General features: G+C 37.7%; 2 protein-coding genes across 2 annotated transcripts in view; both read left to right on the top strand.

Annotated features, from left to right (window-relative positions):
• nos1 (nitric oxide synthase 1 (neuronal)) overlaps positions 1 to 12,052 on the top strand; it is an 80,575-nt gene extending 68,523 nt beyond the window's left edge. Inside the window, exons 29-31 of the mRNA XM_028457171.1 lie at positions 7,379 to 7,526; positions 8,099 to 8,241; positions 11,921 to 12,052. Of these exons, the coding sequence (XP_028312972.1) occupies positions 7,379 to 7,526; positions 8,099 to 8,212 (262 nt within the window). The 3' untranslated portion in view covers positions 8,213 to 8,241; positions 11,921 to 12,052. The remainder of the gene's footprint in view (positions 1 to 7,378; positions 7,527 to 8,098; positions 8,242 to 11,920) is intronic.
• Positions 12,053 to 18,802: 6,750 nt separating this feature from the next.
• On the top strand, positions 18,803 to 21,737 carry lrrc74b (leucine rich repeat containing 74B). Its single transcript, XM_028456916.1, has 4 exons — positions 18,803 to 19,062; positions 19,322 to 19,400; positions 21,429 to 21,524; positions 21,621 to 21,737. Exons 1-4 carry the CDS (start codon positions 18,974 to 18,976, stop codon positions 21,735 to 21,737), a joined length of 381 nt encoding a protein of 126 aa, XP_028312717.1. The 5' UTR covers positions 18,803 to 18,973.
• Positions 21,738 to 23,618: the final 1,881 nt, after the last annotated feature.

Here is a 23,618-nt window from a genome sequence, read left to right on the forward strand (position 1 = left end):
TTCTGAACTCAAATGGCCATGGGAGTAAATATGCTTGTGTGTAAATTGATGTTGTCTATTTGTCGATATATGGATGGCCATGGTTTGCAAACTGAGATTAAAAGAAAATTATGATGAATTACAAATTATATACATTCATTTTGTTTTAAAATTGGCTCATCCTCTATATAAACATGCTTTAGGGATTGTAACATACAGCTGTCATCATGCAACGATTGTCAAACACCAACATCTGATCATCATTTCTAATTCCCTCTTTGCCTCTTGCCTTACATAAACATTTCTACTCTCCTTTTGTGGTTTCCATCTTTTTTGCGTGTGTGTGTGTCATCTTTTGTCGTTCCCGTCCCCCTGTGCTGTGCCGCTAATTTGCCACCTCTTCACTGTGACCTGACACCTGCTCAGTGGCATCAGCACACGTAGGCTATACAAATGTACTGTGTGTGCATGTGCAAGAATGCCCTAAAAAACGTGATCTGGAAACGTGCTCCTTATGTGTGGGCGCAAACATGCATGATCTCAGGTGTGTGTTGCTGCGTTATTATTCTGCTTGCCTGCTAACTTGTCTAACTGGTCCTTTTTAGAGACAGAAAAGCATGATTTTTTTTGTTGCTCTTAAGTCAAAAAGGGACTGTAAAACAAAATTTGGCAGATGAGACGGTGCCAACATGGCTTTTTGTAGTTTTTTTGGATCTCAGCGGTTCAGTGCTACTGTTTCAACGTTACAGTGAAGTCCTGCATTTGGCAACAAAAGGTGATGCCGTTGCTGCTCTGGTCATCTGCTGCTATCTTATAAGTCAGGGTTGTACTTTTCAGAATATTTGTACTGCTCTCAATCTTTTTTTTTTTCTTTGTTCACCCACTTTGATTTAACCTAAGCTCTTTTTTTGTTGTTGTCAAGCCTCTTGGGTGTTATTTCCTCCCTTTGTCTTGGATTGAATATGAAGTTTACTGTCAGCATGACTTCATTTTATGTGATGTTTTCGAGAAATCCTGACTGCTGTCGTATTTACATCTGTGCTTTTTTTTCTTTCTTTCTAAATTAGATTATTTGAATTTCTTTTGATATGCCATCACTGTTGTCCACTCAGAATGAATGTCTGTTCAATAAAATTTGATTTCCCTGATTTAATTGCATATGAATGAAAGAAATGTGATGAGATTAAAAAAAATGTCTTTGATGTAAATTGTGAAACAAGCTGATTCAAGATATAGCCTCTATATATAGCTTCTTAATATATATATAAAGACAAAGGACAATATATAAAGAATATCCCTTCCATCTTTTATAAGAATGTATTTTGAATATAAGGAGCAGTGCTTGATTTGAAAAAAAAAAAACCCATATATATATATATATATATAAAAGGTCTGTTCTTTATTGTGTCTGTCATATCCTTTGGGTATGAGGATAAAAACTGCAGCATTAAATAAATGCATGGTGATCTTGTGTCTTCTGTTCATATCCAAACTGTGTTTGTGTCAGTCGGTGATACTGACTGGGTTTCCCACAGCGGTTGAAGAAGTGAGATAGAATAAAAGAAGATAAAACCTTTGCTGACTGTAGTTTAATTGCCTGAGTCATAATTTTCATTCTTTAATTATTTATTTTTATCAGCTGTTCAGACAGCAGAATTCAGCCAACATAAAAATGTCCACAAATAGGATTGAAAGATTTTAAATGCTAAATATTTACTTGTTACTAAGCCGTATTCTTATATTCTTATACTTTTCTCACACTTCAAAATATTTGTAAATATCGACAAAAGCCTGACTATACTTACTCGAAAAAAACAAACAAACAAAAAGTCTCTCGCTAATACCTCCAAAATATAATTTTGGTGCTCGGCTGCTTCGGGTTTCATTGGATGTATGTGTGTGTGGGGGGCAGTGGATGCTTCTCGGCCTGGGCTCTCGGGGGCGTCTGGGGGGCTGCTTGGTCGTGGGGGGGTGACCTGGGGCTCCTTGGCCCCCACTCTTTCTGCTGGCCTGGCTGCATCTGCCGGCCCGGGGCAGTTCTTGGGTTTGCAGTGGCGGTTTTTGCACATATACTGGTCTATGATGCACTGGCACGCCTTGGAATGTGGGATAAAACTCATACTGGGCTTAACTTTAGACACGTTAATCCCAAATACCTGCTTTAGGTATTACCACTCACTGTTTCCCCCTGTCCACAGCCACCACCATTATAGCTAAGCTTCACACTTGTCACTATACTGGCTTGATTACACAACATAAGCACAATATGTTCTACAACTTCATGTCTCACTCTCACTGTAAAATAATCTATTCATCCCCACCCTTTCTATTTCCTACCTTCCTACCTCCTCTCTCCTCCCTGCTCCCTATCCCCTCCCCCTCCACCTAGGTGTAACACTGCTCTCCCTTTTTATATCCTCCCTATAATAAAATATTTCTTACCCTTCCTTAGGTAGGTGCTGGTGATGGTCACAATTAAGCAATAAAATAAACTAATGTATTTCATTGCAATAACAAAGCAGGCATTGCTGTCTCATAATGACTGCACTTCTTGTAGTGTTGACCTTTGACAGCATGGGCAGACAAGTGAAAATAAAAAAAACACAAAAAAAACAAAATATAATTTTGCACTTTTCTGTCAAATTTGTTGTCATTCTGTTTGTATTGTAGTCATTTTATGTTGTCATTGTGTGTGTTTTATTGGTTGTAATGTGTATTCTTCTTGATGTTACATGTGTTTTTAGAGTCATTTTGAGTGTTTTTCTGATATTTTGTGCATTCTTGGTGTCATAATATGTAATTTTCAGCCATTTTGTGCATTTCTTTTGAACATTTTTGTCTATTTTTATGCCATTTTGAAATTCCACTTACCATTTACTTTTATCCAAAGTGACGAACAACATGAGCAGTTAGGGTTATGGGACTTGCTCAACATCCAACAGAGATTACCCGGATTGGATTCAAACCACTGACCCACCAATTGCAAGCCCACTTCATTTATCATGTATTTATTTAATTTATTGCATGATTGTAACCATCACCAACCCTCTCTAAGGAAGGGTAAGAAAATTTATTTAAAGAGGGAATATAAAAAGAGAGGGCAGTGTTACACCTTGTTTGGGTAAGAAACAGGGAAGTGGGAGTCAGGGTAGGACAATGGAAGAGAAAGAAAGAAAGTCGGCTATTTAACTGTGATGTTACAGTTGTGCATATTGTGGTGTTGGGTCTAATCAGTTAAGCTAGTGTGGTTACAAGTGTGGATAAATTGAGAAACAGAGATTTGAGGTGAGTGTTTATACCTTAAACTGATATGCAAGCCCTGTTCCTTAACCATTACACCACCACCCCCACTATATGCTGCCTAAATGTAACAATTTATTCATTTAACAAGCTGGAGCCTCAGTAATGTGTGAAAGAAAACTCCAAACAGCCAAGATCAGTGTGGCTCTGTTTCTGAAGAAAGATGGAGGAGTTGTGCACTTGTTGAAGTATTTTCCATTTGGCACTAACCAACAATCGTAAGAAGCAATGACTGCCAGATTCTCTTCACAAACAGAGAGAGGAGCATGATGGGGGAATCTGACTGGAGAGGCTGTTTGCTTCACTAAGTGTTTAAGGACATATGAAAATATAAAGTGTTTCTTGAAGAAGAAAAAAACACTTTGGCCTTGAAAACAGAGCGGCAGCAAACAAACCATCACCTCCCCCCTCCTTTAGGTGCTGGTTGTCATGGCTAAAGGAGTCAACACTCAGCTCCATAGCAACCTGTCAACACAGCCTGTCCAAACTTCAAGCAACAACTCTGATTGCTTGCTTGGATCCACAGCAGTTGCTCATTAATTCATTTAACTTTGACCCTCCCTTTACGAGATAGGTTGCAAAACAAACTTCTGCTTTACAGGTCCTTCAAGTCCTCTGCTGGGATTTCAATTTGCTGCGCATCTATTTTTAACATCGAGCATAGACAGTAAAGAAGAGAAGAATATTTTATGTGTAAAGTCTGCAAATTGCATACTTTGGTGTGTAATTATCACAAATAGTCGGTATGGAAGGCACAGATTATGAGCAAAAGTTAGCCAAAGTGGTGTTGCTGCCGTCTGTGCTGGGAGACGATGACGCAGGCATGGAATGTGAGAAGCTGCAGCTGGAGGAGGTACGAAACTAACCATCTAGCCAAAAAAAAAGACGTGGGAAGAATCTCAGGTTAAAAAAATGACTCTTTAGTCTACTCGCTGGCCAAGTGGTAAGTACTGCAAAGGTGAGGTAAAGTGGTGGGTCGAAGCCCAACTTTATTTAGTTAGATGGTGAAATAATAGAGGTAGTAAAGTTGGTTAGTTTTTAATGAAATGCTCCTCTGACCTGTGTTACAGGAAGAAGATGTATGAGTAGATTAAACAAAGGGTAAAGTCAGAAGCAACGCTGAAAATATGACTACTGGAAAATTCTGATTTAAATGTTGACGTAATGCTCTTTTGAATGTAAATCTATTTATGAATTTTATTAGATTAATAATTGAAAGAGGTTGAACTTGGATCACAAAGTGATATAAGGTGGAAAGGAAACGAGAGAGGAAGAGGAAATTCCAGCTAAACGAGAATTAAACGTGTCTAAAGGCTCAAACTTACTCGGGCGGAACGTACGCGGAGGGGACTCCGCACACATATTCCAGAAAGAGTACAAGGACCACAGTGAAGCGCTAACGATTTTGGGAAATGTAGAGTTTAACTGAAAACTACCAGAGGTGAAAGTAATGGATTACTCACGTTACTGTAATTGAGTAGCTTCTACTTTTTTCAGTATATTTCTATATCAATAATTTTACTTGTACTTAACTCATTGAGTGCCATTCACGTCTATAGACGTGAATTGCATTTTTCGGCTGAGGTTGCTAGGAGACCATGTGACGAAGCTCTCCGGTAAATATTTAACTTGTACCATGATGTAGTGACCAACTGGTGACATGTAGGTGGAGGTGGCAGCAGTGCACCTTTGGATGAGAGATCAACCGTGATGGGCAAAGCCCAGAGGAAGAGGAAAGGAGTTTACAAGACAGAAAATGGCGCTACGAGAGTTGATGCTGAAGTTCCCAGCAGTGCACAGCGCACACTCGACCAGAGCATGTGTAGAACCTAAGTGGACTATTGAGAGTGTCGTGATGGTGAGGGAAAACGATCAAAAAACGGGGCAAGAGCTGACACTCGGCATGTCCGGGAGGAGGAGGAAGTTGCGTGTGTGGAGAATGACGGGGAGAGAGACTCGGAGGACGCCCGAAATACAGAAAGAAATCCATTCAACTCTGACATAGATAGCAAAATAATAATAATGTTGCCATCAAATACCCAGTCTGTGTTGTTTTTGTAGTTTTATAGAAGGAAACCAATGTTGAGGTGTCACTAAAGCAAAAAAATGCTTCAAAGTCACTAAAAAGTTTTTTTCAGAAAAAAAGCTGTTTTTCTCAGCTTTTTGTCACAAACTGGCCTCTATAGGGAGGAGAAAGTAACTAGTAACTTGAGTACTATTTAATTGAGCTACTTTTTACTAGTACTTGAGTATTTTATGTATGATTTCCTTACTTGAGTAGGATATAGCATAAGTACTCTTTACACCTATGGAAACTACTACGCGGTGGTGCGCTCCAGGTGCACTCAACTATGAAAGCTCCAAATAGTGTGGATTAAAGTCATACCTGTCAAGTTTTGGATTTGAAAATAAGGGAAATTTCCTGGCACCCACTACGAGCCGTCCCACCCGCCCAACCAAGCTCCAGTATCCCTTATATTAAAATACCCACTTGTCAACCACTTATTAAATACAATTATGTGATTAGAGTCTGGTAGGTTGACCTTTATTAACATTGAAATGCTGTGAACGTTCCTACTAGGGCTGGGTCATATGAACCAAAAATCACATCTCAATATATTTTCTCAAAATGGTGATATATGATATAAATCTAGATAATTTTATCAAATGAAGTCTGACCAGAAAGACAATTCTGGGTTAAATTTGCCACAAAATGCCACACAGGGACATTTATTAACAAACAGCTGCACAATATGAGCACTCAGAAATTAATCTAACTGAGCTTTACATGTTGTTCTGAGAAGTAAAAGCAGCGACTCCTAAAACTAGTATTTTGATACATAATAAGCTATTATATATATATATATATATATATATATATATATATATATATATATATACATACTGATATATGAAATATTATAGTTTTCTATATCACCAAAATAGAAAACTCGATACATCTTGAATCTCGATATATCGCCCTAGCCCTAATTCCTAAATTATAAGACAACCTAAATAAAAACATAAATGTGTATATGAAGCACATGTGTTTATTTAATATACTTACAGTTCATATACGAGTCAACACATTTAATATTTACTGTTAATTTCATGTTGCTTATCTTTAATGAAAATAAAATGTAAATGTCTAACTTACATATTTTATTATAATTTCTCATGCTCACTTATGTGGTTCTCTGGTATTCAGTAATGACTTATTAGACACATTTATTACAGACTTTACATCCTTTAACACTTTTTAAAGCAGTGTATATTTGTGGAGCTTGTGATTGGCTGATTTTTCACGGTGACTTACGAGCTTCCTTCCCCCATGGTAGATGTTAAAATCTCAGTTACTAATCTTTCAGAACGTGTTACTGTGTCACATCCTGCTGCTCTTTAGGAAGATAAACTCTGCCACATTTCAGAACGTATTTACACCAGTTCTTTGTTTTTTTTCGCCGGAACGTCTTCATCAGCTCTCTTCTGAGTTGTTTCCGGGTTTGTTGCCGCTGTCAGCACTAATCTCGCGAGAGCTGCCACCAAGCCAGGTCATTTCAAGTGGCAGTTCTCGCGAGGCTAGTGACGCCGTTCAGTTCAGTAAGGCATCTTTGAATTATTATTACATTAAAATATGGGATATTTACGGGAAAATAATAATACGGGAAGATGGCGGGAAAGGGGGGTAAAATATGGGATACTTGACAGGTATGCTCAAAGTGCTAAACAAAATGTAAAGTCCATAGTAAGAAAGAAGAAAGAACCCAACAAGATCCACATGAACAAGCATTTATCGACGGTGGGAAGAAAAAACTCCCTCTTTTTTATCAGAAGAAATCTCCAGCGGAACCAGGTTCAGAGGTGGCATCCATCCGCTTCGACTGGTTGGGGGTTAGTGAACAGAGGGACAAACAAAATAGGATAGAAGGATAGTCCATCTGAGTGTCCCAGACTAGTTGAGCCGCGAACCATTGATCAGTCCATCCGAGTGTTCCAGACTAGTTGAGCCATTCCACTTTCGTTCTACCCGAGTATGTTTGGGTCTTCAGGTTTTTTCTCTTAGTGAAATAAATGCTTTATCTTTCATTTCTTCCAATAGAATTCAAGTTCAACTGAAGGTGCTGAGTCTGAACCAAAAGATGATTCCCCTGTTAGCAAAGAGGAGGCTAACAATGAGCAGGGGAAGCCTGGATCTCCTGAGAGTATGTCTTCAGACGAAGACTATAACACAGACCTGGAGCTTGAAGGTTAGGATTTTAATAAATGTAATTAAATGTGAAGAATATAGATTACCTTTAAATTCTGTTAATTCAAGACACTGATGTAAAAGGCATTTTTTTTCATTGTTTGTCACGTTTTCTTGAATGTATTGTTTCATTCTCATATTTCTGGCCTGAAGTCATATTTTGGAAGCACTTAACAACACATTATAACGTGTCTTAATTGATTGTGCTCTGAACCAGCACTGATTAGGCAGAGCCCTCCTGTCACCACATCTGTTATTTTCTGCCTTATCATATATTTCTTTCTCAGTCTGTACAAAAAAAAAAAAAAAAAAAACCTACATGCTCCCACCCACACATAAAGAGTCCTGTTCTGCATATTAATGATTTCATCCATGCCTTTGTGTTGCGCTTCCTTCCCAGTACAAGTTCGCACTGGCTTGGTGCTGCTATCAGAATGAAATTAAAGAATTTTCTTTTATCATACTCAAATAAAGACTTCCTCTAAAATTTAGCCCTTGGGTAAACAAGCTGTTGTTTAATCAATAAACACTGAAACTCTTGTTTTGTTTTTTTTTTTTTAATTTGTGTTACAGATGAAGAGGATTCATTTGATCCAACAGGGCAAAGAAGCTATAAGGAGGCGTGTCAAATTCAACAAGTGGTGCCTTCCTCATATGTCCTGCAGAATATGCAAAACATGGAGCTGAATATGATGCACCGGGGCCTGGGGCCTAAGGTACAGTAATGATAAGTCACAAGTGCATAGATACAGGTTTTGAATTATCTTGGAAAATAAAAAAAAATATATATATTTTTTATATCCACCTTATTCCTGGAGGTGCTTCAAATTTGGTTAGTTATCTTACATACTTTTGTTACCAATTTGCGCTATATAAATAAAGTTGAATTGAATTGTTAAAAAAAAAACAAAAACAAAACTCAACGCTATAGCATGACAGCATCAGGAGGATACGTAGCAGTTAAACATTACATTTGTTTTAAACTACAACATGAAATGCATGAATATGGTGTATGCCATGTGAGGAAGAGCCGAATACTGAATGAAACAAACGAATGCGAGGATGTTCGTTATTATCTTTTTGTTGATATCTGTTATGCTGTTGTTGTCCAATACAAAATTTTCCATTTGCAATATTAACCAATAATATAACGTGTCAAACTCAAGGCCTGGGGGCCAAATCCATCCCTTTAGAGCATCCAATTCGGCCTGCAGGAGAAAGTAAAAATGCAAAATTCCTTTAAATTACACAAAAATTGTTCACAAAATCAAAAACTTTTAAATGAATTGGAACTGATATTGAAAACTAGGGCACAATGTTAAAGTTGTTCTTTTTCCCCCACCTAAAATTTATGGCCCAGCTGAGGTGAAACCGGTCCATATTTGGCCCCTGAACTAAAATGAGTTTGACACCCCTGCAATATATACAGTACATATACCCCTCCCCCTCAACTCAAAAGCACACAATGGTTTTTCAATATCTGTGAAAACACTGGTACAGATATCAACTGATATTCAATTTTATCGCAAATAATAATCTGTAGATAGAAGTTAATATTGTAGGTTTTGATGTATACTATATCGAGACATTTTTGAAGTATGCAAGGTGGGCAAACTAGTCATACTCAACCACCTCATGATGCATTGCGAGTGTGACGTAAAATCGTCCTGGGACCGGCTTCAAGCTAAAAGCTCTTCTTGTCTTCTATTTGTTTTTTAACACTTTTGTAAATAGGGCTCTTGTTTAGTCAGGAAGTTTTTTCAGTAGTACAACAGAGAGGTCTCGGAAAATCTCCGAAATGTTGGCATGAAATGTGTTTCCGCCAGTTTTATTGATCAAAAGACCTCATGTTGATATTCTACTTGGTCACTTTCTCACTTAAAATGCTTTCAGAACTTTCAAAGGTGACAAATCAATAGAGAGATTTAGCCTGAGTGTGCTTCAGCTTTTTGTCATTGTAGGTTCGAAATGCAAATTGGGAAGTACACTTCAATGGGAATGGTCAACATAATCATACTAATAGTATATTGGTAGTAGACAGTATATATTCATTGAATTAAATCAAGTCTCGATCACCTTTAGCTATTTTCAGCAACACCAGTCTTTTCTGGTGTCGACCTGGCCATCATGTCCCCATTTAAGAAAGATACTATTGCAACACTAAGTATAGAGAAATAAAATGTATTATTTCTCTATACTTTACCCACTTCCATAGAATTGATTCCCTTGTCCTTCACTGTCTGTATTTCACCTCTTTCACTCATTAAATAAAACACACCCAAGAGACAACTCTAATCGAACCGCATTTTCTTGCCAAATGATCTACAAATGTTCTAAACTCCTTGTGCAAATACACTAATGTATTGTACGAGTAAAAGCAGAAGCTCAGCATGTTCAATTTAACACTTATTCAAGATCAATTCAGACCTTTGCTCAGTGAATGGTTCATTAATTCAAAGTCACATTCTCCTTTAGGCGACAGCGGCGATCATGAGTAAGCCTGGATAGAGCTGTGTCAAGTCCAGTGCAGCACAGCTTTGAAGAGTTTCCACTCCTTTCTAGGAGAATAGTGTCTATTTACATATCTTTGCTTTTCAGTTCATGGATGAGAGCCTGTTATATAGATCCTACCGGAATACATTCACACGGAGAGTGAAGAAGGAAAGGATGGCTGCTGGGAATGATTAGGATTCAGAATGAGCTTATATAACTCTGAATTTAAATATTTACCTCCTGGCATGGATTGGGTTTTTGTTCAGTATACAGGCTGTAAAGAGTTTTCAACTTTTAATCTAAAAAAAACCCAAACCTGTTGAGTGTTTGCCACAATGTGGGCATTGTTTCTGCAATCATATAAGCATTTAATTCAAATTAGACACCTCCATATAGCTCATGGAATCAAACATAACACAAATTATCACAGATGATGTCTTTGTCATGGCGTTCTATTAGAGCGACTCTGTTACTGCAACTTTGGTGGTTCAGTCCCAGTTTACAATAGTCACTCTTTTAAAAAATTGTACAAAAAATGTAGAATTATCGCCCTTTTTTTGGAAAAATTGATCAGAACATGTGAAAAGTTGGTAAACATGAAACACTGATACTCACTACGCTAGGGTTCGTTGGGAATTTGGCTAAACCGTCACATTTTCTACACTCATCTTTATTTCCAGCAAAAAGCTAAGCTTGACACTTTTGTATTAACATGCTAATGTTAGCTAACACTTGACAAACACGAGATGGACTTGTTTTATTTACCATGGGCCTTATTCTCCCCTTTGCACTTTAGCAATCTCATAACTGACTGATCAATAATCACCATTTGTGTTAATTTCAGATGAATGAATGGGACTGTGGAAAGAGAAGGAAATTATTTGTGATATTGTTCATAATATGAGCAAGAACGAAAAAAGAAAATGAAATGAAAGAAAACGATTCTTTCTGGGAGTCTCTTTTGCATTATTATTGGTATGTGTGACTTATATTGTAACTGCACACATGGGAGAAGAATGAGGCCCAATGACTTTAACTAGTTTTTATTTCTTTTTCCACAATACTAAACTGCATTTTTCAACAATTCGAACTTAATTTGAATATGAGTTGATAATCTACTATAACTTTTTCTATCCATAACATAAAGCTAAAGTTCTACTGCTTGTTAACTGTCAATATAATATAGGGACGTCCCGCGTGCCGTCACGCCATCTGGAGCAGCCATCTTGACGGAATAGAAAATGCTAAACCGCCTGTGATACTACAGCTTGTCGCAAGATATCGGTGGCTCGACCTCGCTAATCTTCCGACGGGGAAAGAAGCAACATTCTGAACATGCCCATAGTCCCAATGGAGGAGATCTTTGGCTCCGCGCTGGCCTCCATGCAGTGACATTGTGAGGCTAAAAAGAAGGATGACTAGGCCCACCGCCTCTGTCTTCCTTGGTCTATGATGCTGTAAAGGAAAGTTAAGAGTAAAAATCTAATTCTGGGGTTTGGCATCAGGAGCAAAAAGAAAAAAGGGGGGAAAGGACTTTATCTGTCAATCAACATGTTGTTGTAAAACAGCTAACAATGACTGTTAAAGGTTATCATTAAACATTTTTCATTCCAGGCTTCTTAAAACAAACAGGGTCAACACTTGAGGCATTTAAACACACTTAATTCAGAATATTTGACGACTCCCCATGTGTTTCTTTTTTTAAAGATTAAGTTGACATGTCTTTACTTTCTCCTTATGTTAGAAGCAGCAATTTTGACTCTCTTCTTTTGTCCCAGTCAAGTCTAGCACCTTCATGAGTTCACCTACTGGTTTAACTGGAGTACAGAAAAGAAAATACACCACAGAGAGCATACACAAAAAATGTTCACTTTGAGATTGGTGGCTGGTGTGTGTTTGCAGGGCACCAAAGCACTGGCGGTTCCCATGGGAACCAACACTTCAGTGCTGCGGCTGAACCTGCGAGATAATTGGATGGAAGGACTGGGCGGAGCTGCTATAGCTAAGATGTTAAAGGAAAACTGCTACATTACAGGTAGTTTTACTTCTTACTTGAGCACGCACACACTTTGTTTCTTTTTCATCTCCTTTCACATTTCTAATCACAAAGGTCCAACTCTGACACACTCCTACTGAAATAACACATTGACCTCAATTACATGAGCAACATATGGTTTCACATCTGGGGTACCTCTTTTTCTTATCATCTTGTGTCATGTTCTAAAAATCAATTGAAAATATATTCAATCCATATATGCAATCTGACACTCTATAAAGCGTATTTGGTTGAAAGGTTTCTAACGTACTGTTCACACTAAGTCAAAATTAGTATGTAGTGCATTCACATTAGATAGTATGGGAAGAAAGTATGCGAGAAATACCCAGATGTATACTACATTATGATATTTTTTAAGTATGCACTTTTATGGAGATGTAAAGTTGAGTATCGTCGGCGTATCACACTAGTCATACTTAACCGCCCCATGATGCATTGCAAGTGGAACGTAAAATTGTCCTGGAACCAGATTCAAGCTAAAGATCAAACTTCCCCGTTTCAAAACAAAAGCATCTCTTCTTGTCTTCCATTAGTTTTGTAACACTTTTGGAAATAGGGCTCGAGTTTTAAAGTTAACTGGAAGTTTTTTCAGTAGCCCAATAGCAGGTCTCCGAAAATCTCTGAAATGTCGACATAGATTGTGTTTCTGCAAGTTTGTATGGATCAAATTACCACACGTTGATATTCTACTCACTTAAAGCTGGGGTTTGTAGAATTGTGAGGCGCTCCCCCTCCCCTCCTGCATGACTCTCTGCATGCACGCGCACACTGTGGATCTCTTTGCGACTGTTTTCGACATAGAGACGAGTAGCAAATGTTGGAACTTTACTGCTGTGAGGACAGTAAGAGGCTCAGAGTCATAGCTGCTCCTCAAACACAAGCAGCTGGGCAGTAGCCGATCTCAGCTGATCAGACCACACACTCCGTCCACACAGCAGATGAATTGAAGGTCTGTTCTTTCATCCTTAGATCATTTTTAATAAGCTTTTTATTCTGTTTGTTCTTACTCTCTCTGTCTGACTCGGGGCAGACTGCGCTGACTGAAATCGGATAGCTCGCAGATTGCTGCACACACCAACTCCGCGGACAGCGTTTCTCCTGAACCTGTTTGTGGCTTTATTCTGTTGCTTCTCCATCTCGGTCTTCTTTTCTCCTCTTGATTTGCCATGTAACTTCAGCTGGAGTATAGAGCCATGGGACTGTCGAGTTTTGACGAGCAGCTCGAGCAGCCAATAGTAATGCTTAAAACAGCTCATGGGATCGCCCTGTTGGTGGAAAGATCTCCGATTGGCTGAAGTCCAGCGTTGCGCTTCTGTATTTCTAAAGCTCATTTACAAGGCCAAGAAAAGGAGCAGAGATTCACTGTCCACTCAGAACACTTTGGATTACGAAATACAATATAATATATATATATATATATATATATATATATATGATTATTGATTTTTTTTACCAAATAAAGCAGGAAAAAACATTCAAAGTGTATCTTTAAATTGCTTTCAGTGATTTTAAAGGTGGCAAATTAACAGAAATATTTTGCCTCAGTGTGCTTCAGGTTTTTGTTCCTGGAGGTTCAAAAAGCATCTTGGGAAACTTGGAAGTATATTTCGATGGGAATGGTCACTATCCCTCTCACCACTTTCTAATAGCAAAAGTCCACCTCTGACACACTCCCACTCAAATGACATAATCACCTCAATTACACGAGCAACATATGGTTTCACATCTGGGGTACCTGTTTTCTTACCATCGTGTGTATATCCTAACAGGCTGAAAGGTTTTGCAATGATTTGAGTTCATTTTCCATTCCTGGAAAACCATTGTAGCTTTCATTTATTGGAAACTTCTATTTCTATCAGAGTGACTGATGAGTTTGCCAATGTGTAGAACAGAGCGCTGGTGATTTGACACCAATGGAGGTAGATATATATATTTACTATTCAATCAAATACAATTTTCAATGAAAGAAAAAAGAACTTCAATGCAAATGCATATTTGGTACCAAAAAAGTTGCATTTGAACACTTTTTTTTCTTTGATTGAAAAGGGTTTTTCAATCAATTTGCACATTTGTTGTGTTTTTTCTGGTGTTGTTGATTTTTTTTCCCCTAATTTATGTCTATCCTATACAGTCTTACATTTCACACTATTTTCCTGTTGGTATTATGTTCTTACTGTCTTCTCTTCTATTGTGTTCCTGCAACATGTGAATTTCCCCTCTGGGGATCAATAAAGGTGTATTTTGTTCTATACATAGAATATTTGACTATTTCCAGTGCTGGCTGTTCTTAAGACAAAATGGGAATTGATCATGATAATGGGATAATGGTTTTAAGTGTTGACATCAGAAAATGGGTTTCTTGATGCATCTGATATTTTAGAACCCGCTCATTGTGGAAGTAATTTTGACTCCTCGAGATAGAAATGACTGTAAAAGTACAGTTACAATCTTTCCAAGGCTGCTGAGTGTCTCCAGAGATGGAAAAAAGTGATGGAATAAATAATTGTTGGAATTAAAGCAGAGAAGCTGCTATGTGTGATAGAGATGAAAAGATCGTGTGTGTCAGCAAAAGAAAAAGTGTTAATTCCACCCAGGCTCACATTTATATGATCCCTCTGAATATGGTGATTTCCTCCAGCTACTTTGCTGAAGTCTGTCAAGATCAAGTGTATGTAGAAGAACAATTGATGATGAATAACAGCACAGTGGGAACAGCCCCAACAGTAACTAAACCAGCATTAAAGATAATTATCGACCGTTTAAAGAAGCTCACATTTGACATATGATCATCAACGTTTCTGTAAAGAAAATATGAAACGATGAGACATTGGGTTCAGACTGCGCTTCTTTGTGTCTTCATAATACTCCTCATTCTGCATTCATAGTCCATTTTAGGTGTGGCTAATTAATAGGTTTTACCAACCTTACTTTATTGGTCCAACATGAATAGTTTGTCTCTCAGTCAATATCTTTAACTATTTCCTACGCTACCTTTACACTAGAATCTTTCAAACTGCAGGCTTTGGGTTAGAGATGTTCAATATGATCTTTTTGCTGATATCTAATCTTGCCCAACACAGATGCCCTCCACCCCAACCTAGTCTTTGATTATGTTTGTGAAACTGTAACTATACAGAACAAAATAACCTTTCAATATTGTTCAACATATCACATATATCATTTTTATAGGCCTATAGTTGATACATGAGGTGCAAGTTTTTTAAGATAGCTAGTAAGTTAGCGTTAGCTTAGCGGTTATCCGTTAGCTAAACATGTACGAAACAGGGAAGAGCGATCTATAATAACGTATTAAATGACTGAAACACATAAAATAAATAAGTGAAAACACTTATAGACATTGATTTAGCACACAATTAAAGTTAACAAGACATTTTTATTAGGTCCTACGCTTTGTGTAGGATACGTTCTGGGACTTCCGGTTTTGACAGGAAATTATACGTGTTAAAAGGTCACCATAACACCATAAACAAAGTAAATTCAGTTACACTGTACAAAGCTTGATGCAGAGCAGCACTTATCAGTTTTTCAATATTAGTGGTAAAGTTTTATGGCAAATATCGCAAGATAACATCAGTTGACCGATATGGTTTGGAAGCCTTTCTCCCAAATATTTGCCAGCCTGAAGTTAGCATTTTCACCTTTGACTTCTTTTGTTTCTTCTTTTTTTTTCATGTTCAATCTTGTGTGTCAACCCTAGAGGTGGACCTGTCTGATAATAACCTAGGGGATGGCGGGGCTAAAGCTATAGCCAGTATGCTTAAGGAGAACCATACGCTGCTGAGCTTGAGCTTGTCAGGGAATCGTTTCACAGACCAATCATCAGAACCTCTGGCTCAGGCCTTGCTCACCAACACTAGGCTGCAACATCTGGACCTGAGCCACAACAAACTGGGAGAACTTGCAGGTAACTGCTAGCTTACTACAACTACCTTTTAGTCAGAGGTGTAAAGAGTACTGATATATCCTACTCAAGTAGTTCTAAAGTACTGTTTCTTGATTAAAATTATACTCAAGTACAAGTAAGTCATACATAAAATACTCAAGTACAAGTAAAAAGTAGCTCAATTAAATAGCACTCAAAGTAAAAGTTACTAGTTACTTTCACCCCATGTTTATTAGGCCGGGCTACTGGACTCAAAACGCCACTCACTTTGTTCTTGTTGTTATTGTGAACACTAGTTAAAGGCACACCGTAGACTTTTTGACCTAAAGAGTTGACCCATATGAGATATTTTTAATGATTCCTCAGGCCAATATACAGCGCTTGACAGTATCAATGCTCGGAGCGGGGCTTCCCTCTATGTAAGTTTGGAGAAACAGACTTTCTTTGGCCAGGTCATGTGACCTGGAGAATGCCTGGAGAACGTTTCACTTTACGGCAGTCACATGACCACAGGCTCGGAGATGCATAGTTCCCACATGATGTTTCAACATACGGGCATTTCCCGCACCGGGGCCATTACTGTGGGCAGCTGAAACAAGTTTAGCTTCTGTTCACAGCCAAAAGAGCACAATATGGTAGTTTTGCATTGGGTTAATGGGTGAACTAATTAAATTTGAGTTAAATGTGGATTCTTTAGTAAGGGAAGTCGGCAAGTCAGATCTGTAACTTCGGGATAAGGATTGGCTCTCAGGGCTGGGTCGGTCAGGCTAGAGTGCGAAGCGCACATACCAATATATAGATGGGGCCAATTACCCCGTACATGTCACGGGGCCCCTTTTTTCAAATGACCACTCCCCGTTAGTTTTTGTTAGATTGGAATGCAATTTGGTGTGAATACTCTATGAATGAATATGATGAGACGCACGGAACCCTTTTTTTTAAATGGGGCTCGGGGGCCTACCCCTTATTTCCAGTAATTTCCAAATTTATGGGAACATAGTCGTGTGATATATTGTTTCAAAGGTAATTCAACATAGATTACAATTATGCCTCACTAAATTACTCACTTACAGTAACGTGAGTAGTGACTGACGGTTTGTTTTTTAGTAGTGGCAGCGGTTTAAAGATTTGCCCTAAATTGCAACCTCATTCTCTCAGTTTTTTATTTTTACTTCACCTCCCTGAAAGGTTTCAGTTTATTTTTCAATTGCATTGTACAGGTTATAGGTCTCATTAAAGGTGGGAAATGTTGTGAAATTATTTATCTTGGTGTCATTTTTTTACATCACAAAAACGTGGCATTTGAACAGGGGTGTGTAGACTTTATATATCCACCATATATATTACTAAATATTGATGGAAAACTAAATAAAATTTTTGAAAATCAACAAAATATAGTTAAAGTGTGCAGTAATAATATTATTTGTGAGCTTTACCATGTGCTTTTATGAATCTCTTGGAGCCACATTCTCATAAATTGTTCTTCATTATGGCCGAGCCGCATGTTGGAGGAGGCTGAGGGCAGAAGGCACTCCCAGACTGTGGCATTCAAAGGTCACCATCGTAATGCCTTCATTAAAACCCTCTCTCAATTATCATGAGAGAGGATGAGCTTTGTGACAGACACCTTGTGGAAGAATGGCAGAGCAGGAACAGTTAGCACCTAAAAAAAAAAAAAAAGGAGCTGAGAATAAATGTGTCTGCAGGGTAAAGGACACCACCACCCCATCGTATTGTTGGAAGTACAGCTGAGATTTATTCCTACTCACATTCAAATCTGTATTCACTGCTGCTGAAATATCAAAGGACATCTACTTATACGAGTGCTTCTGCAGGTAGTAGCTGCCTGAGATTCACCTATAAAGCACTCTGACATTCATGCCTATGTTATTGCTTTTGTAGCTTAGAACATTGTTTAAGGATAAATATATTTTTTCATTATAGTTTACAAGTGGAATACTCTTTAATATAATACTTGAGAAACACATAATCCATAATCACATGTGGTGTTTCAAGAGATGTATTGCAACTACAGTCAACATTCATTTGCAGTTTAATGAAACAATCTCCCTGTTTCTATACCAACAGTGATGTGTTTCAGTGTCTGAGCTCTTTTAATCACCTTTGTTTTACTAAGAAATAGTTACTTTAATGTTTCTTGTGTCAGAATTGTATTCATTTATTTCATTCAATTCCCAGGAAAAAACCTGGGAGAGGCTCTGTCAGAGAACTCAGGGCTACGATCAATATCATTGGCCTGGAATTGTTTTCGTGGAAGAGGAGCCGTGATGTTGTCCACTGGCATTGGGGTACTGCACACGAAAGTGAATGGTTAAATAGGAATATATTATTAATGTATATAATGCAATGAAAAAAATGTACAAAAGATATATCTTTGAAAAGTACTGAAATGAAGAAGGAAAATGTACTGTAAATCTCACAGATGTTGATGGCGCTTGCACATTTTGTTTGTTTTTGTTCTGTTTTTCTCAATAGCTCGATTGAAGTATTCATTTGTATTGTCAGTTTAGTTTATTTCATTGGATTTTGCAGTTGTTAGTGGTGAACAACATGGGTGGGACTTGACAGGCCTTGGATTCTTCCTATCCTTTGTCCAACAAATCCAATGTTTTATGTTGAAATTGGCTTTTTTTTTTTCATAGAGATTCTGTTGAGATTTGTTCATTTGTTTTTATTTTTAACCATTATTTATTCATTGTTTGAAATTAATAAATAAAAATATCGCAACTAAAGGAAGAGTAAGCTACTGTATCCATGCCTGGCAGGAAAGCTGGCCCTGAGTAAGACAGTAAGGAAAGCTCTGGTCAAAAATTGATTATTTCAGGTCAAGAAATGCATATTACTTAAGAGTCCATAATGCCACATAAGATTAGGGTATTTTGTTTGTAATGAAGACTTTATCAAAGTTTCTTTGCATTTGAAGGATGTCTTTGTTCTTGTCCCTAAGGGGAACGTTTTTCTCCAAAGTGTGAATATGTCATTTAATGGCTTTGGAAAAGAAGGAGCTGCTGCTTTAGGTCTGGTTCTTAAAGAGAACAACATTCTTGAGGACTTGAATGTAAGGTAGGTAAATTTGTCTTTTGTTGATTTTTTTTTTCTTCTTCTTCTTTTTTTGTCTTGTTTTGTATTGTTTTTCAAATTTAATGATGGTTAAAGGCAAAGTTATGAGAGTTTGGAGTATTTTGGGTGCTTCAGGTTAACTTATTTAGTAAAAAAAAAAAAGATTTTCTAAGGTTTTTCTGCAGCTGAATAAATATTCTCGCAAAAGAATCACTTCATGATTGTCTTCTTCACACTTTACTGTGTTTGTTTCTCTCCACAGTAACAACCGAATACCCCCTGAAGGAGCCATCTACCTCGCCACAGGCCTCAAAGTAAACAAGACCTTAAAGTCCTTGAATGTAAGCTTTTGTACTGACTCTATTAAGATTCCCAGGAAAAAGTGTCAGGAAGTGGGTCTTACAGGATTAAAAAATGAATTGCTGTTGTTTAAATGTTGTTCGTCATAGCCTAAGGTGAATAATCTGGGTTTTATCTCAGCTTTCGTATCTGGTTCTGGCATTTTAGCATTCACTGCCATTCTCAGGGGGGCATCTTTGACTTCCTCAAGCTTGCGTCCTCTTCCAGAGACCAGGATGTTAAAGGTTCTTTACAGTATCCTAGCTGATCCTCACACTGCACATTTCTGCCACAAGACTTGTGATGCTTTTGCAGGAAACTGTTGAATCCACTCTTCCAGTTTAAGAGTCACTGCCCCAAGTGCTCCTTCTAAAATGGGGACCATGTGGACTTTGACCTTCCACATCAGCTCCAGTTGTTCTTTCAGCCCTCGGTAACTCTTTTCTTCCTTTTCCTGATGTTGCAGTCAGCTGGTATTGCCCCATTCCAACCAGTGGAAGGTCTTCCTGATATCAGCCACCAATGAAGGTATACTTCTTGTAGGGGCTTGTCCTTTCATGTTGCTTGCTCCTCCACACAAACACAACCCTCATTTAGTTTCTGTTGTCTGAGGCATTCACTTTGCAACTTATCATTTAGAGCCATCTTCCTGACACACTCTTGAAGTTTGGAGATTTCACTCTGAATAGTGGCTATGATGTTCACACAGCAAGTCCTTGGTCTACCTCTTTCTACTTAGTGTACTGTATATTATCTGGGTTCTGGACTTTGGGTGCTTTCTTGTCTTGATTTACTGTATGTGACTCTTTCTCCTCTTTTGGAGGAGATACCAACTATGATGCCAGCTGGGTATCTGATGACCGTTCAGCTGACTTTTCAGGACTTACTTTTCAGGACTTACTTTAATTGCTTTAGGTCGTGGGGTGAGCTCGATTTCCTTATGGCATCTAGTCAGTCAACTCTCAGTTCTGATTATCTTGCTTCTCTTTGACAACATCCGGTACTTGTCTAACTCGAATTACACCCTGATGTCCTTCCTGCATATCATAGTGGTGTGGACTTTAATTGAGTCTATCTGCTTGGACTTGGTACCAAATCCCTTGCTGAGCCAAAGTACTGGCTTTCCATTGTTGAAGCATTGCTATTGTATATTTGATTGATTCTCTTGTTGTGATGACAGTTGACGGCTACAGATGTTGGAACGTTGAGTTACAAGATGTTCCTTAGTTTGCCTTGTTTGTGGGTTTCAACATATCCAAAAGTCACACATTCTCCGGGATTGTAGCAATTTCCACCCTCGTCCAGGTAAGTCATGTTTCCAGTAGGGCATTTGTCATCAGGTTGTTGTGAGGTGTAACTCTGTCACTATTATAGTCGCTCATATCCGAGGTAAGCTGATAGTATTAGATGTCTTGCCTAAGGACCCTCATTGGATCGTGTTCACTCTAGCCAGGATCCGATTATTAATCCACCGTGTAACAGTTCAATGCTCTTCCTTGTGTGTCCGTGTGCATGAATGTGTGTGTGTGTTTAGAAATAGTTCTTATGGAACTGGATGTTGGTTTCATTTGTTAAAACCGACAATAGATCACAAAGTTAGGGCAACCAGCTGTTGTTGAGAAAAAGGCACACTCCAGTACTCCCCTCCTGGTGCTATCCAGTTGTTATTCAATTCATCTACCAGCGTTAAATCAACATGAGATATTTAATTGCCTTGTTTTCTAAAAACTAGAAAGTGTTGGCTTTATGAATTTTATTGCTAAATATTGTTATTGCCCGTTAGGAAGACTCCCATGATATCATTGCACAAGGAAAGACCCCATGAGTATAAATTGTTTTTGTTACAATAAATTAGATTTGGGCATGATGATTGGGAGGTTTTAGGAGCAAGCTGACTTTATTACCGTATAAGGGGCCAATGAATGAGAATAGAAATTTGTCTTGTTTTTCTCAGCATGAACCAAAGACACTGTGATTTGAAATAAACTAACCTACACCTGGTTATATTTTTTCTCTATATCTGTGACCAGGTTGGAAAAAACCCAATTCAAAACGGTGGATGCTTCAGAATTCTTAAGGCTGTACACGAAAACCCAAGTTCAGCCCTGGAATCGTTTAACTGTTCAGTGAGTTCACCCTGATCAAATTTTGTGTCATTAGTCTTTCTCTTTCAGCAGGAATCATTTCCATTCACTTGCTTCACCATGTTCTTCTTTTTCTAGGATATCCCAATAAACCAGGACTTTGAGGACTTGTACACTAGAGTGAAAGAAAATTTCCCTTTGCTTAGGGTAAATCATGGGGGTCGAATTGGCTCTTTCAGAAAAGCAAAAGCTTGAAAAGTGTTTCTGTAATTGCTGTACTTCTAAGCCAACATCAAAGAAATCCTGTCATAAAACGTTTTGCATGGAACATGAGCTAAAGTATAGATGCCTGAAAAAGCCTTTTTTTTTTTTTTTCCCAAAAAAGATCTATTTTGAACAGAATCCTCTGAAATGATGTTTTTCTGAAAGAGATGTTCCCAGAATGAATAAAACTTGTAAATCAATCAGATGAGTTTGAAGTTGTTAAAGAATGTTCCAAGAAAAAGAAAGCATGTGTTGGAGAGAGTGACACGTTTTGATCAAGTCCCTGAAATGGAGTACATCTATTGAGTAAAGTTATTTTTTCAGGTATGATTTGCTTTGATGTTATATAATGTCAGTGGGTAGAATGATGGAAAAGATCAGGGAGCATTGTATTGTGCATAAAAAGTGGTGAAAGTGGGTTGCACAAAAAGGATTTAAGTACTCCATGACTAGTATAATAGAAAGGTGGGTTTGACAGAATAGTCCACCATTAGATAAGAGACCAGTGTGCTGCAGCAGGACAGCCTAAACTCCATTAGATAAAAAAAACATGAACACGACACACATTTAGCCAACCTAGAGAAATGTATATTACTATGAATCGCTAAGTGAATAAAAGAGGTGCAGCTTTCAAAAAGGACGCACAAGGCAATTTTAAAGTGCTTCACATTAGGTTGCATAAAACATCAAGAACAACCGCATTCACTAATAATGTAAGAGAAAAACAACAACAAAAAGACAGTTTAAGTCAAGAGGTTAGACAGGGAAGTTCAAAACACTAACAAGCAACATAGTAAAAAAAATAAAAAATAAAAACATGCATCAAAAAAGGTTTCAGAATATTAAACATTTTCTAAAAAAATCATGATTTGTATTTTAACTCCTACATGTTTTAAGTCATGCACCTATCAGGCCACTCTAGTGTTATGGTTTGTCTAAAATTAAGGTACAGCTAAACTCCTGGTCATTGTAACAAAGTTATTGCAATAATACATGTTTGTATTAAAAGTAAATTTCTTTCTTACCTTGAGTTTGTACTTTACACCATGTTATACTGATGGGGGTAAGCTACTACATCAAGTCGCTGCACACATCAATGGTCAAGGCCAGACATTTTTAGGCCAAACTAGACAGCAGCTGTTAGCGTGTAAAGGCAGATTTCCAACGGCTGTCAAAAATTTCAAAAGTCTGAAAATACACATCTAAACAGCATGGGGATGTTGGTAATTTGTTTATAACTACAATTTATTGCCTCCATAAGTGAAAGACTGATGTATTAAAATTGCATTTTTGCTTTGAATCCAATTGTTTGAATGAAAGCGAAATTCAAAATACTGCAATTTTTTTTGTTGATATTTTCCAAATTTCATCAACCATGACTTCTCTTTTTATCAACATTGAAAGTATATTTAGCATGATTTTGTCAAGAGCATGTTTACAATACTGTCTATAGTCAAACATGTGTGCATTGTTTATGTATGACAGTCTTAAGATGCGCTGTAGCAAGTTTGGGGTAAATTGTGGAAGGAGATAGGTTTAATGAGTTAAATACATTTTTGCAATAAGTTTAAATGTAGAAAAGTTTTTTTCAGTATTGGGGCAACATTTTAATGAAAATTGCAAATCTGTAGCACATGTCGTTGATGTGTTGTACAGACACATCAACTGCTGGACCTTTGTGGAAGAATATGGTGATTGTTAGTGCATAATTTCCTTGGAAGATGAAAAAAAAAAATATACAGGATAACATAATGTTCCTGGCAGCTTATTTTACCTTGCCGAGAATTCATTTATTCATTTGTATACAGAGCAATATGGTTAAAATATCTTGCACACTAAGGCTGCAAAGATACTGCCTGGGACATGTGGAAA

This window comes from Gouania willdenowi, chromosome 9 (genome assembly GCF_900634775.1).
Source record: "Gouania willdenowi chromosome 9, fGouWil2.1, whole genome shotgun sequence".
Classification (NCBI taxonomy): Eukaryota; Metazoa; Chordata; class Actinopteri; order Blenniiformes; family Gobiesocidae; genus Gouania; species Gouania willdenowi.

Coding starts and splice junctions, on each gene's coding strand:
- lrrc74b (XM_028456916.1), top strand. CDS start 18,974: ATGTCATTTAATGGCTTTGGAAAAGAAGGAGCTGCTGCTTTAGGTCTG. Junction 19,401..21,428: donor AGACCTTAAAGTCCTTGAAT/GTAAGCTTTTGT, acceptor ATCTGTGACCAG/GTTGGAAAAAACCCAATTCA. Junction 21,525..21,620: donor TGGAATCGTTTAACTGTTCA/GTGAGTTCACCC, acceptor TTCTTTTTCTAG/GATATCCCAATAAACCAGGA.